Source organism: Diaphorina citri, unplaced genomic scaffold (assembly GCF_000475195.1).
Source record: "Diaphorina citri unplaced genomic scaffold, Diaci psyllid genome assembly version 1.1 scaffold425, whole genome shotgun sequence".
Taxonomy (NCBI): domain Eukaryota; kingdom Metazoa; phylum Arthropoda; class Insecta; order Hemiptera; family Psyllidae; genus Diaphorina; species Diaphorina citri.
In genome coordinates, this window is record NW_007377860.1 from 6323 (window position 1) to 23295 (window position 16973).

A 16973-nucleotide genomic window follows, 5' to 3' on the forward strand; every position below is an offset into this window, starting at 1 on the left:
TCAGCTTTAAAGAATAATTTCTCCGAAGCGCGTCACAGGCGTAATATCGAACAAACCCTAAAAATAATACGAGAGAATTGAGGAATACACACACATTCACCGGGCGTGACAAGAACGGTTGGCAAGTCGGTCACAGAGCAGCGGTCGCCAGACTGGGTACAATCATCTGTAACCAAACCTGTTGAAAAGTCGTATTGTACACACAAAATTACGTACACTCATACATTCTAGCGCGAACATCTCATCCCTTTGAAATCAAAACATAGGAACACTCTCTAGATACACATAAGCCACATTGGACTCTGAGGACCATTACCTATCACAGATGCAGTTCGATTCCCGCCTAGAAGGGACTTTTCTCACAAAGAAGAGCCCCACAAAGCACCAACGCAATTCTAGGACGATATAACCTATGATGTTAAAGCTCCTCTAATCAATAATAATAGATAAATATAATAATGGCTTAGTAAGAAGCACTAGCCTCTCGGGTTCGATCATACAGGGGGTTCTTTTTTTTCAAGGACTTGAAACCAATGAGATCCGCTGGGACGTAAATATCAGCGAAATCTCACAATCTCATTGTTCAGCCATGTTTGATCCAGTTTTGTTTCACTAATAAAATACACCTACAGAAGATACATGCAATGTGGCCACTATTATCGATACCTTCATCAGTCGCCAAGTAAAAAAAAAAAACGATTTTTTCCGTTGTTCTATTGCATGTGTTTTGAAGTTTTCCCTCCCAGAAAGTGATTTTTTTACGATATCATAGAATCTTCAAAAAGTCGTACTTTTGGCGTACGACAGGACCTCTCAGTCGTACGTCGTACAATAGGGTGAAAAAGTCGTACAAATACGACTATAATCGTACGCGTAACATCACTGTCACAGAGAAACGTCCCTGTTTACACGATCTCCGGGACGTCTCGGAGCGTTCTCACATCGCTCTATCGGCTCTGTTTTTACTTCGTCGATGTCTATGCTTCGTAAAGCGTCAGGGATGCTACCCCTTTTTAATCCACAGTGGTAAAACACTAGCTTGCTGTGCAAATATCCCGGGTTCAAATCCAAGGTTTGACAGAAAAGACCTTGCTCTTTTTACTTTGCTTGAATGGCCCTGCACCTACTCTTTTTCCATTGTTTGGTATTGCCCAGTTACAAGTGGTGTGTCTGCCTTACCTCTTCCAGATTTCTCACATTCCATGTTACTATCAGTAGCTGCTTGAGGTGTGCTTAAAACCTGTGGTTATGTACAGTGTATAAAATTTAATGTGACACATTTTCAAGTGACCTGAAGAAGCTGTGTTAGTACTGTTGAGATTGTTGTAAGGTAAGGTAAAAAAAGTGATGAAATAACTTCCCCCGTCACATGTTGCCAAGGGTTAGGGGGTGTTGTCATGTCTAGTGTCTCAAAATTTGATTGAGAAACTTTGTGTTGCTTTTTAAGGTGGGTAATTATGCAGAAGCCATGACAGTGGAAAAGAAAGCTCCTTTTTGTATTTAACCTAACCCTACAATAACACTAATCACTGCTCTATTGTGAAAACTCCTCTTTGTGTTTAACCTAACCCTATTATAACACTGGTCACTGCTTGTTTGTGCCAGTTCCTTTGGTAGGAATCTTCCACTGACATGACTTCTGCACAAGTGCCTTAAAGGGGTTTCAAACTTTGATTCTACTAGAATAGATAGGAACTTAAATGACTCAAGTCCTCACAGTAATCCATAACTGTTGCAGGGTTAGGATATCATTTTTTTCCCTCAAGAAAAATAATTAAATCCAAAGAAACTCATACAGAATCATTTGTCAATCTTTCATTGCAGACTACAATCAGTTATGGAGCAACAAGACATTCCCAGCACATCCAATGTACTAGCTAATTTGATTCAGTTAACGCTGGACCCCATGGTTTCGCAAGAGGTCCGTCTTGATGCATATCGGAAAATTGAAGATTTCAAGGATAATTCACCACTGTGTGCACAGTGTGGCTTGTTCTTGGTGCAGTGCAGAGAGTTCAATCACATTGTGAGACACACTGGTATGTATTGTATTATTTATGGAAACAGGTAAATTTTGGTGGCTTAAAAAAAAAAAAAAAAAAAAAAAAAAAACACACAGTTTAATAAAATGCAAGATATCATTTCAACATTGACTTATAACCTTGAACTTCAAGTTAATTTCTAATTGACCTTTACCTAAGTTCTCTTTTGTTTTAGCATTATGCATTAGGTTGTGTGGTATCAGAAGAATGATGTTGCTTCATGTTTGTTTCAGACGGCAATCCCTATCAAGAATTTTTAATCATTCATAAAGGCTCATCATGTGCCAGAACCCAGACATATTATACAATACAATGTTCTGAACTACTCAAACCCACAAATGAAATCATAAAAGGTGTCCTAACTAGTGGATCAGTTAATTAAAGGATAATTTTAGAGACCTAAATAATAATAATAGAAAAATAATGTCTCTCTCTCTTTCCAATTTGTTCCTTTTTTCTTTTCTATCAACATTAGAACCAGATGACAAGTATTTGATTGTGTGGTATCAGAAGAATGGCATAGCTTCATGTTTGTTTCAGACGGCAATCCCTATCAAGAATTATTTAACATTCTGGAAGGCTCATCATTTACCATCACAACCAAACACTAAAATTCAAAGCCAAAATCCAAGTTTCCAAAATGAATCATTTCTTTTGCATGATTTCAGTATTCCACATATGGCCTTGGTTTCTAACATGCAATAACATAAATAAGATTTTTTTTTAGTTTATTTACTTAGTCTCATATTTGAGTAGGTTCTATTAGAACAGCAAAGTGTTTGTGTTCAAAGTTTTGTGGGTTATTTTAAAGCCACAGACTTAGAGGGAATTACAGTATGTTTCAACAAGAAAACCATTTATTCTCTCCTTTTTTTCCTCTCTCACATTTATGGGCTACTACATCTTCTGACACAAAATGTTACCTGGGACAATAATATGTCTTCACATCAAGGAAATCAACACAATGCCCCCAATCTGGCACAGTGGCAAGCTTGCTCTAACATTTTCAGCTAGAGACTACTCCATAGACCAAAACTAAACACTTCTGGTCTACTTCTCAGTCTCACCTTAGGGGAGGGGTGTTGTTGGCAATGATGATCAACTTGGCTTTGCCCTGTCTCAAGGTTTTGAGCGTCTGCTTGTAGCCAAGGACATACTTTCCGGATTTCATCACCAAGGCAAGTCTGGAGTTGATGGACTCCAAGGCCTTTTTCTGTAATACAAATGGAAACACAGGATGTCAGTAAAAAAGAAATTTGAGGCAGTAAAGATTCTGTCATTCTGTGAAGCTAAAATAAAATAATAATATTAGGGTACCAACATATAATAAGACAAACCAAAACAATTCTGAACAAAATAGGAGGGGGGAAAAGCTGTTTAACCAAGTAATCTAAAAACAATTCTTCGTTGCTGTTGGAAAATCATGTTGTTATGTAATTTGATTACTACATTACAAATCAAGACTATGTTCCACATGGTTTATTTGGCATCTGTGCGGTCAATCTCTTCACATGACAAGAAAAGTAAAGAAGAAATCAATTTGAAGATGCAAAGCACGAGTTTTTCATAAAAAAATTGGTACAACCAGTCAAAAATAAACCTTCCTATTAGAACAAGCTTACAAGCAGAGTGTCCTTCATTTATACTCTTTAAATTAGAACAGTTGTTGGAGATCACTTGGTATAGTGGTCAAGACGGTCGCCTGGCAAACAGGAGGGCGTGGGTTCAATCCCAGCCGAGGTGTGAAATTTTATCCTCAAAATAATTTGAGAGTTTGACCACGAAAATAGTAGTAGCCTACCAATGGAGTAAAGGGACTTTTCAGTCCTATGCGAGCAGTATAAAAAGCACTCTTCTTATTATTATTATTATCCTATCAAACAAATCCCTATATTTTTTCTTACCTTTTCCCCCACAGGCGTAGCCTGGCAAACAGGAGGGCGTGGGTTCAATCCCAGCCGAGGTGTGAAATTTTATCCTGAAAATAATTTGAGAGTTTGACCACAATAATAGTAGTAGCCTACCAATGGAGTAAAGGGACTTTTCAGTCCTATGCGAGCTGTATAAATAAGCACTCTTATTATTATCCTATCAAACAAATCCCTATATTATTTCTTACCTTTTCCCCACAGGCGTGGCAACCAAATCCGTCATAGACCTGTACAAGCCCCTGTCAGCGTTTCTCAAGAACTACACCCAACTGCTGACCGGCCTCTTCTCTCCCGACTCTGCCCTTCCCTCTCACTTCACCTCTCTCCTGGAAATCCTGCTCGTACTTCTGCAAGCCAAGTCTCTCCTGGTTCTGGACAACGTGTATATGACGTTCGCAGCGCTATTCAAACACACGGAGTTGAGCAAGGCACCAGAGCTGGTGGCGGGGATGGAAAGGTATATCCTGGTGTCGTGTAGTCAGAACCTCATCAGGTTCGATTCCCGGCGGGGTCAAGAAATTTGTATCAAGCAAATGATTGACTCCGTGACTGGCTGTTGCGGGGCCCACTCAGCCTCGTGGGGAAAATGAGTAGCTATGACATATAAATGCGGATAGCGACCGGTGCCAGCACGGTAGGTAAACATTGGATGTTAGGATTATTGAGATATTGGGAAAAATCCACAATGCTGCAGTGAGCACCAAAGTTGTGATATAATAACACAAAGAAACTGCATTTACATTTATTCTATGATCTCCCAACTTACCATAATATTCTTTCCCCTCCAGCGGTTCTCAAACTGGTGAACATAGCGGAAAAGCTAAACCTAGTCAGAGCAGCGCGTCGCTGGTCAATAGTAATAAAGGTAGGTATAGTGGAACAATTTGTTCTAATCTGACAGTCTAAAAAAACCACAACTAGTACTTTCTTGTGGTTAAGCAGAGATTATTCACAATTTATTTGCTAAGTACCTCCTTTGCAATCAGTTTCCATATTTCAGTAATCTTTTTACTCTGGTAATGCCGCCACTGGTCGCTACTCAGAGACTTGGCTTGCAGAAGTACGAGCAGGATTTCCAGGAGAGAGGTGAAGTGAGAGGGAAGGGCAGAGTCGGGAGAGAAGAGGCCGGTGAGCAGTTGGGTGTAGTTCTTGAGAAACGCGGACAGGGGCTTGTACAGGTCTATGACGGATTTGGTTGCCACGCCTGTGGGGAAAAGGTAAGAAAAAATATAGGGATTTGTTTGATAGGATAATAAGAAGAGTGCTTTTTATACTGCTCGCATAGGACTGAAAAGTCACTTTACTCCATTGGTAGGCTACTACAATTATTGTGGTCAAACTCTCAAATTATTTTCAGGATAAAATTTCACACCTCGGCTGGGATTGAACCCACGCCCTCCTGTTTGCCAGGCGACCGTCTTGACCACTATACCACCGAGGATGATAGATGTTAAAAGATAAGAAGTGTGAAAGTAGAAAACCAGACAGGCCACTTGAAAATGGACCAGTAAATCAGTTTGTTCTGACATCATGATACATTTTAAGGGAAGTAAACGTTTTGTTTACATTTGGGGGCATAGTTAGCCCAGTCATAAATGCACTTGTCTGCCATGCAGATGGTCCCAGGTTTGATGCCCACCATCAACAAAAATTTGCACTCTTTTTCAATTGCAAAAAAAAAAAAATGTAACCTACTCTTGCAGTATAAATTTTCTGTATTAATCATTGGTAAAAAAAAATAAATAAAAAAATAATAATAATAAAATAAAGATATATTAATATTCTATTTTACTCACCCTATCTTGCAGGATCTAAATCTAATATGATTCTAATGCAGCCGTTTCGTATATTACGCACCAGAGTTGACTAGCCTACGTAAGTAGGTAGGTAGATATGTACATTTTTATATAACTATAGGTTTCATCTACCTACTTTATTCACGCCAGCCTATGATGTGTAGGTCATAATTATGTGCCTAATACGAGTACATATTAAAGGCCTGAAAAGCTCAGGAATCTAATACCTACATATATTCGCACCTATAACATCAGGTACCTACATGCCTGGATTACTAGACCTACATACATATTATGTAGGTAGGTACTTACTGAGTATCATGACTGTAATACAGTAATGCATGCATCATAGAGCTTACATAATAGATCAGTTGCGCTTACTTGGGTGATGTTTCAAAGTCATAGAGCAGGAAAAATGAGGACCAACGGAATTTTTCTTTTTCTTCTACGACTTCTAGATCCCGAGATAAATCGATTAAAAAAATGCCGGTAAATCGTGAACTTTGACGTCACGGCATACGCTCCCGTAGGCGATGACGTCACATCAAATGTCCCGAGCAAAAGCTCCGTCCTTTTACAGTTATTTTTTCGAAGTTTTGATCTCAGATTTGGATTTTTCCCAACTTTTTACATAGGAATTGACCATTTATTTATATTTTTTACCCATTTGCAACTGCTCCATTCAACTTGAAAAAGAAATTCTGTGCCAAATACATAAGACCTTGTTTAGACGGCCGGGGTAAAGGAACTTTTCAGTTGTAACTCAGCAGGATAAACAAGCTATATTCTATTCTACTTATAATGCTGGCCATGGCCTCTCACCTTCAGACTGTCTGACCGTGAGGAGCCGCTAGAAGGAGCTATTTTTTTAAAATTTAATCAAGGTCATATTTACCACCCATTAATTTACATTTACCTTTTCTTTTTTTTCTAGTTAAGCAAGGTCTTTTTACTGAATTGTTAGTTGTATGTATTATTCTTTAACCCATCAAATATACGAGACCTTGTTTAGACTGCTGGGGTAAAGGGACTTTTCAGTCCTATTCGGGCAGGATAAACAAGGTATATTCTATTCTATTCTATTCTATTTACATATTTGTAAACTCTACCTATGAAATATATAAGATCTTGTTTAGACTACGGGAGCAAACGGACTTTTCAATCTCATTCTGATAGTATAAACAAGGTATTTTCTATTTTATGATCTCTCGTCAGCTCCCATGGCGTAGTGGTCACTGCATCGCCTTGCACGCAGGAGACCCGGGTTCGATTCCCGGCGGGGTCAAGAAATTTGTATCAAGCAAATGATTGACTCCGTGACTGGCTGTTGCGGGGCCCACTCAGCCTCGTGGGGAAAATGAGTAGCTATGACATATAAATGCGGATAGCGACCGGTGCCAGCACGGTAGGTAAACATTGGATGTTAGGATTATTGAGATATTGGGAAAAATCCACAATGCTGCAGTGAGCACCAAAGTTGTGATATAATAACACAAAGAAACTGCATTTACATTTATTCTATGATCTCCCAACTTACCATAATATTCTTTCCCCTCCAGCGGTTCTCAAACAAATCAACTGCCTCCACGAAGCCCTCATAACACTCAACAATGGGACAGCCAGCTTCCAAGCCCAGTCCAACTTTGTGCGGTCTCTACTGGACGTGAACAGCACGGCTCAGATTTGGGTGTCCATGACGGGAAGTGTGTTTGCCAGTGTGGAGAGTTTTATTGAGTTTGTTGGGCTGAATTTGGCGCCCACCCAGGAAGACCAGGTGGGTTTTTTTGAGACTTTGTCCCTGGGTGCGGACGGAACCCGTGGCTTAGTGCTTACAAGACACGGTACCCTGTGCCCTACAAGCTTAACTGATGAAGTAGTCTGGCTAGGGGACGTTAAACAGAGAGAAGACTAGCGTCTGGCTGTGGGACTATAAACAGGGAGGAGAACAGCTAACCCTAACCATAAAAATAATATACCGAGGGGTTGTGTAAGGTAGGGGGGGGGTGAAAAAATGAGAATATGCCCAAAGGGGGCGCCATGCAAAAAAGTTTGAGAACCACTGGTCTAACCTAACCCCTCGTTTTTCCATCCATGGTCAGAATCCCACTGTTGACGAAAATTTGTACTCTTGTTTCGATTGCAAATATTTCAACAGGTTACTTTCTGGTGTTCTCGTGTTGACCCAGCCCCTAAATGGGATCTATTGTTTCTCCTGTCTCCTATCTCCCATCTGATGAGGGACATACTACGGGAGTGCAATAGTCCTAAATTAAAATGGACGCGGCACACAAGGGATCAGGAAGAGACCGCCTTAACATAATAATGGCCATACTACGACACAGACCATATTATGCTTCTAATGTAGCAGTCATAAAAACGGCGGTGAAACACTCGTCCCCCCTTTCTTTTTTAAGGGGTATTTTAACGTCAATGTATAAAATAATACAAATCCGTGTCGTGTATTTCAGGTGAGCAGTATTTCGGTAATCCCCCAAGCAGTGGGGAAGACAATTCCGATCTCATTGAAGACAAGAGTCCCCTTTATCACATGCAAGCCTTCATGAATAGTCTGTATGAGAACCTGTTTATTATATTGGGTAAGATTTTTACTTTTTTATATGAATTTTAACATTGCTAAAATTAGGTCAATTAGGTATTATATTAGGTAAGATTATTTATTTATTAATTTTAATTGTTTTAACTTTGCTAAAATTAGGTCGAATTTTGCACAAAGGTTCGTTTCAGGGTGTAGATCAAAAGTGTCAATGGGCCGAAGCTCGAAAAATGTACAGTTTTTGCGCTAGACAGGGTTAAAGTTTGTGAAAATAAGCCAATTTTTCAAATTTCGTTCAAATGAGCTGAAATTTTGCAAAGAGATTCTATTTAGGGTGCAGATCAAAAGTGTCTATGGGCCGAAGCTTGAGAAATGTACAGTTCTTGCGCTAGACGGGTTTGAAGTTTACGAAATTTTGCCAATTTTTCAAAATTCAAACTTTGATCAAATTAGCTGAAATTTTGCAAAGAAGTTCTTTTCAGGGTGTAGATCAAAGGGTCTATGGGCCGAGACTCGAAAAATGAACATTTTTTGCGCTAGACAGGGTTAAAGTTTGTGAAAATATGCCAATTTTTCAAATTTCGTTCAAGTGAGCTGAAATTTTGCAAAGAGATTCTATTGAGGGTGCAGATCAAAAGTGTCTATGGACCGAAGCTCGAGAAATGTACAGTTCTTGCGCTAGACGGGTTTGAAGTTTACGAAATTTTGCCAATTTTTTTAAAATTCAAACTTGCTGAAATTTTGCATACAGGTTCTTTTCAGGGTTTAGATCAAAAGTGTCTCTGGGCTGAAGCTCGAGAAATGTGTAGTTTTTGTGTTAGACGGGCTTAAAATTCAAGTCCTGAGAAATTGGAAACTAAGAACCCCTTTTTGTCTCTCCCTCAGGTTTCGTGGTTCGCACGATGACGGCCGAAGTCTATTCGATTCCCGAGTTCAGCCGAGCCATTCACGAGAACCTCTTCTCCGACATTGGCCGCCTCCCAAACTTCCGCATGCGCGCCCTGGTGCGCCACTTTGTACGGCCGTATGTCGTGCATTGTCCCCCGGGGGAGGCGCAAGATAATGTACTCTTGCCGTTCATGGGGTACTTCAGCACACATATGTATCAGCGAATCAATGCCAAGTGGGAGAGTCGGCCGAAAGTTAGAAATTTTTTACCCATTTCCCAAAAATCAAACTGCCAATTTTCAAATTTTGGTCAAATTCGCTGCAAATTTACATTGCGCGCTTGGGGCCGGAATCTCAAGTCCTGAGAAATGAGAAACTAAGAACCCCTTTTTATCTCTCCCTCAGGTTTCGTGGTTCGCACGATGACGGCCGAAGTCTACTCGATTCCCGAGTTCAGCCGAGCCATTCACGAGAACCTCTTCTCCGACATTGGCCGCCTGCCAAACTTCCGCATGCGCGCCCTGGTGCGCCACTTTGTACGGCCCTATGTCGTGCATTGTCCCCCTGGGGAGGCGCAAGATAATGTACTCTTGCCGTTCATGGGGTACTTCAGCACACATATGTATCAGCGAATCAATGCCAAGTGGGAGAGTCTGACGGAACGACAGCATTTAGAACAAGGTAAGTAAATCCGGTCGGTGTGTGTTGATGGCTCAAGGGGAACCGTCAGATCCCAAAGGTAAAAGGGACAGGGGCAGGAAGAAAGAAGTGATTGGTTATTGGTTCCACCACTCTCAACAATAAGGTCGTGGTTATGTACCGGGTTGGGTTAGGTTCGGACTTTTTGTTTCTACAGTTTATCATGGGATTGGTAAGTTGCTAAGTTACCACTCCCATGCCAAACTGTAGAAACAATGTCATGTCTCAACCAGTCCGAACCCAACCCAACCCGATACATAACCACGACCTAAGGGTTGCGGTGGTAATGAAAATCTTCTTCCTCCCTGCACTGTGATTTCTAGAATACCTACTTTTCCAGACTTTGTGTGAATAACTACCATAAGAGACGTCGGGTCAAACAGTCTCCGGAAAACAACTACTTTTGAGAGTTCGGGTTAAATAATAAGTATTTATTCGGGATTCAAAAGAAGAACATTTATTTCAAAGTTATTATTATTTGTCTCAGTAGTCCACCACCTGGGCGTAAGTTACGAGTTAAATACTCGTAACTTACCTACATATTTGAAAAAATCCTCTTCCATTTCCACAGCCAGTGAAGCAGCAGAAAGGGAGGAGGCAGTGGACGAGGTGATCGTTCTGATCGTCAAACTGGCTTCCCGCCACCCCTCCCTTCTCACACCGTTCTTCGACACCATCCTGAACGTTCTCCTATCCTGCTCGGCCCAACTGAGCCAGCTCCAAATCAACTGCCTCCACGAAGCCCTCATAACACTCAACAATGGGACAGCCAGCTTCCAAGCCCAGTCCAACTTTGTGCGTTATGTACGGGGTTGGGTTAGGTTCGGACTTTTTGTTTCTACAGTTTATCATAGGAGTGGTAAGTTGCTAAGTTACCACTCCCATGCCAAACTGTAGAAACAATGTCATATCTCAACCAGTCCGAACCCAACCCAACCTGATACATAACCACGACCCTGCACTGTGCTTTCTAGAATAACTACTTTTCCAGACTTTGTGTGAATAACTACCATTAGAGACATCGGGTCAAACAGTCTCCGGAAAAACAACTACTTTTGAGAGTTTGGGTTAAATAATAAGTATTTATTCGGGATTCAAAAGAAGAACATTTATTTCAAAGTTGTTATTATTTGTCTCAGTAGTCCACCACCTGGGCGTAAGTTACGAGTATTTATACCTACATATTTGAAAAAATCCTCTTCCATTTCCACAGCCAGTGAAGCAGCAGAAAGGGAGGAGGCAGTGGACGAGGTGATCGTTCTCATGATGCAGCGAGAGTACATGGAGGTGATACGAGATCTCCTGATAGGCACTGGAGGTGCTGGTGGAGGTGACGACGATACGATGAACATTGAGACCCCCAACCCGCAGCCCAATAGACTGGAGAGCTTGTCTGAATTAGGTGAGTGGTTTCGTAGAAGCTTAAACCATCCTTTAGCCCTGTTTGCCCCTACACCTAAGCCTATGAGTAGGCTTTTTGTGTATGAAGTTTAGCTGCTATCCCCGGACCTTGATGGAACCTAATATGGAACCCTGCCTCGGTGGTGTAGTGGTCAAGGCGCTCGCCTGGTAAACAGGAGGGCGTGGGTTCAATCTCAGCCGAGGTGTGGAATTTTATCCTCAATATAATTTGAGAATTTGACCACAATAATAGTAGTAGCCTACTGCTGGAGTAAAGGGACTTTTCAGTCCTATGCGAGCAGTATAAATAAGCACTATTATTATAAACTTGGACATGATCATCATGCCACACTCAGACGGCTTCCGCTACAGCACCCTCACTTTTGTATTTCAACCTCCTTAGTTTCTCCAAAAATTCACTTGCAGCAACTCTAAACAGTCCGGATACTCAGGTTTATTCTGTAAGAAAAGGTCAGTCAGTGGTTTGACAGAGGGAACTGTACGTAACTATGGAGGTCTTATCGTCCCGAAAGCGAAGAGAGAAGGAAGATAGAGGTTTTGATAGATTGAACTGTAAGTGCTAAGGTCTTATCGTCCCGAAAGCGAAGAGAGAAGGAAGATAGAGGTTTTGATAGATTGAACTGTAAGTGCTAAGGTCTTATCGTCCCAAAATTGAAGAGAGAAGAAAGGATAAGAGAAAGCCAGCCGTTCCCATAATGAATCTTAAGTGTTTAAGTTAAAATCTCGAGGAAACACTCATTTTGAAACAGCCAGCCTAGTTAGCTTAGTTGGTAGTGCCTCTGCCTTGTAAGCGCTAGGCCGCGGGTTCGATTCCCGCCCGGGGCGGATTTTATCCTGATGGGATAATGTTCGTTCTCGGAACGGCTGGCTTTCTCCTATCCTGTCTTCCTTCTCTCCTCGATTTCGGGACGATAAGACCATAGCAGTTAAAGTTCCCTCTGTCAAACCTAAGGATAAGAGAAAGCCAGCTGTTCCCATAATGAATATTAAGTGTTTAGGATAAAATCTCGAGGAAACACTAATTTTGAAACAAATAGAAATAATGTTGTAATTTTGTGTGAATTTTATGCTCTGTCGCTTTGGCAAGCCATTTGGGTAGTTTCTCAGTACTTACTTAGTTTAGTGCCCATCTGATGAGGGACATACTACGGGATGGGCATACTACGACACAGACCATAGGCTTCTAATGTAGCAGTCATAAAAACGGCGGTGAAACACTCGTCCCCCCCTTTCTTTTTTAAGGGGTATTTTAACGTCAATGTATAAAATAATACAAATCCGTGTCGTGTATTTCAGGTGAGCAGTATTTCGCGCATCTAAATTAAAAAAAAAAAAAATGACGTTTAATAGCCAGGGTCACAGATTGAAGTTTAAGCGTTTAAGAGCTAAAGTTTAATACTGACCAATGTAATTGCTTCTGAAAGTAGGGTTAAACCCTTCTGGAAGTAGAGTTAAACCCTTCTGGCATCTTAGCCTTCATTATAAGATACCCCTCGCATTTTATTTTCACAAGAGAATGTTAGATGGCGCTGTTGTGTTTAATACAAGTTTCATGTTATCCTATGCATTGTTTTTTTTTAATCAAAAATTAAATTATTGAATTTTTTGTACATTTGTTTTTAATTTATTGAATATTGATTTTTTTTCTTTTTCTGTTGGTGTTTTTTCCCCCCAAAGTTAGCTTTGAAGAATTCAGTACCAGGCTAGTTAGCTTGAAAGGTAGCCTGCCTTGTAAGCCCTAGGTCGCAGGTTTGATGCCCACCCGGGGCAAACTTTGTCCTAACCAGATTAATTTTGTTCTCGAAACGGCTGGCTTTCCTGTCCTCCTCTATTCCATTTCGGGACGATAACTTACGATAAGACATCCGTTGTTACAGTTTCCTCTATCAAACCTCTAAAGAAAGGAAAAATAACTGATAGATTTTTGATAAAAAAAAATATATACATTTGAAAAATCTCCACTGATATATTTTACAAAGAAACTTCCGGAAGAAAAGACACACTTTTTTTATATACAGAAAAGTTACGTGGAATGAAACATAAATTTGTACCATACATTAAAAGCAATTTTCACAAAGGACATTATTGTCTCAACAATTAAATAAAAAAGGATACGGAAATATGAGTATTGTTTAGGAGGTATTATCGATTTTCCCCCCTTTAAAACGATTTTCGTTGAAATATTATCCATTTCCCCCCCCCCCTTTAAAAAGATTTTCGCTGAAATGTTATCAATTTTTCCAACCATAAAACGATTTTCTTTGAAAAATTATCGATTCTTCCCTCCCTTTTGAAAGCGATTTTTGTCGAACTGTTATCGATTGTCCTCCAGTAGGTCCCAATGTTTTCACCTCGGTGTGGCTGATGAAGGTCCAGGCATGGCCGGGAGGGGGGCCTTATTCACAGTGCTGGCATGAATGGTCACTTCTTCAGTGCTCTCTCCGCTCATACTGAGGGATTTCTCATTGACCAGAATGAGCACGGTGAAAAAGGTGACAGGCGCGGTCACGTCCTGTTGCATATTGGCCGGAATGTCCTTTAACAGGCGCCTGGAATTGGATTAAAATAGGCTATAACTTATAACAGGGCTGTATTCAGGGCCCCCCCTCGAGCATCATTTTTCTCCTTTACCATAGGTCAGACTCCGAAAATTTGGAGCAACCACCCCCCGTCCATTAGTGTTTGGACTCGATCCTTGCACATGTCTTGCTCAGAAATTCCGCTCCGAAAGAAACCAACGGAGTTGTGATTAATAGTGGTAAGAATAATATTTATTTATTTATTTATTTTTAAATAGTGTTTCACCGCCGTTTTTATTTCGTAGCAATGAAACAACTGCTACATATTAGACGACGCATTTGGTTCGTGTCGTAGCATGCCCATCCCGTGGTATGCCTCTCATCAGACGAGCGATAAGAGACACAAGACTTCCCATTCAGGTGCTGGGTCAACACGAGAACACCAGAAGTAACCCACTGAAATATTTGCAATCGAAAAACGAGTGCAATTTTTTGTCGATGGTGGTATTCGAACCCGGGACCTTCTGGATGGTAAGGAAGCGCGTTACCACTGGGGTAACCGTGCCCCCGTTTCTTCCATTTCCTCCATTCTTCGTCACATTCTTCTTCTTTTTTTTTACTTTCCTTATCCTGTGGGAAGGAAAGATTTTTTTCTTCTTCTTCGCCTACGTCACATTCTCTTATTGTTTTCAAGGTGTTTCCCCGAATATCCTCTCCGATCTGGTGAACAACAAGAGCGAGCGGTCTCACAAGGATATGTTCAAGAAGTTAGTCGCCAATATCATAGGGAAGAATGTAGGCCAGTTATTCAAATGTCGGGCCACCATTAAGGAATTGCCGCGGATTGTGCCAGCTGGAGCAGCGGCTAATGGGAAGTCTGCTGCAGCTGCGGCCACAGATTTGGCCATTAGTGATATAGCCCAACTGTTTAATTGAGGAGATATGTCTGAAAGTTAACCTAATAAAATACTCGTACACGTTTAACAGAGGGTCATCTTACGAAGCTATTTATTTATTTTTCAATATTTTTCTTAGAAGTCAGTACTGACTTGGGAAAAACACCTTTGTATATCTGTTATTTTATTAAATAATAAATAAATTAATTGAATTGAACAGTGGACATTGGGCTAGAAAAAAAGTAACTTTGTAAATGACCCCTCTCTAGTGATTTGTTTGAATTTGAGCATTCTCTCGAATTTTGACCGTGTTCAGCTTTATATTGAAGAAAAAAACGTGTTTTGGCACTAAAAACTGACCATCGAAATTTTGACCCGATTACATTACTTTCCTTCCTATAGGATAAGGAAAGTAAAAAAGCAAAGGTGATAATGAAACATCTATATACTTGCAGCTCTGGTATATTAAGGACCATGATATGGACCTAGGTATAATTTCTTGATGGAGGGAACAAAATCGGAAAAATATAACAATCTAGTTATTTGACTTATCGGAGTTATAAGGTCTCGAATTAGTATTTATTATTATTATTATTTACTTGAATAGGCAATGACGAAGTGAAGGCTGACCCTGAAAGAATTTTCAATAATACCAGCCGTAGTAGGAAAATAAAATTTCAAGGTTTTTGTAATACTGTGATATTCACTGAGCACATACATATCACCACAAGATATGCATGGCAAGGAAGCGCGTTACCACTGGGCTAACCATGCCCCCGTTTCTTCCATTCTTCGTCACATTCTTCTTCTTTTTTTCTTTCCTTATTCTGTGGGAAGGAAAGATTTTCTTCTTCTTCTTCTTCTTTTTCTTCTTCGTCTACGTCACATCCTCTTCTTGTTTTCAAGGTGTTTCCCCGAATATCCTCTCCGATCTGGTGAACAACAAGAGCGAGCGGTCTCACAAGGATATGTTCAAGAAGTTAGAATAACAATAATAGTGCTTATTTATACTGCTCATATAGGACTAAAAAGTCCCTTTACTCCAGCAGTAGGCTATTACTATTATTGTATTCAAATTCTCATATTATATTGAGGATAAAATTCCATGTCTCGGCTGGGATTGAACCCACTCCCTCCTGTTTACCAGGCCAGTCCTATGGCTTACCTCTGCATCTAGAGCCCCCGAGACCTGGTTATGATCAGTCACAGGCATACGGGATGTAGCATTGAACAGATCTGTATTCCTCAGGAGAGCTTTGAAGTCAAAACAGAGTCGCTTGTGTAGGAAGAACCTGTGGAAAATTCAGAGCTGAATGGTAGAGGTTGCCCTGGGCAATAATTTCGCCCTTTGTAAATTCTTACATTTGTGTACATTATATTTACATACAAGATTATTATAATCAATAAAGAAAAGAGTTACCGACCTAGTTAGCTTGAGGAATAGCGCGTCTGCCTTGTAAGCGATCGGTCGCTGGTTCGATAATCGATTTCCGCCTGGGGCGGATTTTTTCCTGAGCAGATAAGGTTCGTTCTCCGAACGGAACGGCTGGCTTTCTCCTATCCTGCATTCCTTCTTTCTTCGCTTTCGGACGATAAAACCTTAGCAGTTACAGTTCTATCTACCAAACCTCTTGGGAAAAAAGAGTCCAAATAAATAAATATGACAAAGGACTAACCATTCTAGAGTTATCGCGGAAACAAAAATACAAAATCAGGTTAAAAAACTAGAAATTCCCTTCGTTTGCCTCATAACTTGAATACAAAAATCAACAAAAATTTTCCCATGCCGGGAATCGAACCCGGGCCTTCTGGGTGAAAGCCAGATATCCTAGCCACTAGACCACATGGGAGGATGAGTAGGGAGGGCCGTATATAAACAAAACGAGAATTATTATAAACAAACGAGAAGTTCACATTCACATGCATGGGATTTTAACGTGGTTACGTAAACACTGGTTTGTTTCACATTCACATGTATGGGATTTTAATGCTTATAAGGTAGACGCGCTACCTCCAAGTTAATTAGGATTATGTACTTATTTTTTAATTATTATTTTTTTCTTTTCTTTTTTTTTTAACATTTATCCTTTAAATTACTACATGAGTTATACAACGAAACCAGACCAAATCACTAAGCAGCCCAAGACACGTGTTCTGCTTAGTGATTTGGTCTGGTTTCGTTGTATAACTCATGTAGTAATTTAAAGGATAAATGTTAAAAAAAAA

General features: G+C 40.3%; 2 protein-coding genes, 1 long non-coding RNA gene and 1 other non-coding gene across 4 annotated transcripts in view; 2 read left to right on the top strand and 2 right to left on the bottom strand.

The window, feature by feature from the left end:
- Positions 1-1145: 1145 nt before the first annotated feature.
- On the top strand, positions 1146-2010 carry LOC113467185. Its single transcript, XR_003391351.1, has 2 exons — positions 1146-1330; positions 1825-2010. It is a non-coding gene; the product is annotated as an uncharacterized LOC113467185 (long non-coding RNA).
- A 3573-nt stretch (positions 2011-5583) lies between these two features.
- On the top strand, positions 5584-15373 carry LOC103508697. Its single transcript, XM_026823225.1, has 7 exons — positions 5584-5599; positions 7329-7547; positions 8238-8366; positions 9617-9892; positions 11124-11398; positions 14012-14090; positions 14546-15373. The coding sequence occupies exons 1-7, from the start codon at positions 5584-5586 to the stop codon at positions 14785-14787; spliced, it is 1236 nt and encodes a 411-aa protein (XP_026679026.1). The 3' UTR covers positions 14788-15373.
- Positions 15374-15801: 428 nt separating this feature from the next.
- Positions 15802-16973, bottom strand: part of LOC103508698 (condensin complex subunit 2) — a 16589-nt gene continuing 15417 nt past the window's right edge. Inside the window, exon 9 of the mRNA XM_026823228.1 lies at positions 15802-16039. Coding sequence (XP_026679029.1) covers positions 15832-16039 — 208 coding nt within the window. The 3' untranslated portion in view covers positions 15802-15831. The remainder of the gene's footprint in view (positions 16040-16973) is intronic.
- On the bottom strand, positions 16526-16597 carry Trnae-uuc. Its single transcript has one exon. It is a non-coding gene; the product is annotated as a tRNA-Glu (tRNA).

Bases quoted from the DNA above. Each gene is read 5' to 3' on its own strand.
- LOC103508697 (XM_026823225.1), top strand. The intron at 7,548-8,237 runs GTTTTTTTGAGA...CGTGTATTTCAG, and splicing joins CACCCAGGAAGACCAGGTGG to GTGAGCAGTATTTCGGTAAT. The intron at 9,893-11,123 runs GTAAGTAAATCC...CCATTTCCACAG, and splicing joins ACGACAGCATTTAGAACAAG to CCAGTGAAGCAGCAGAAAGG.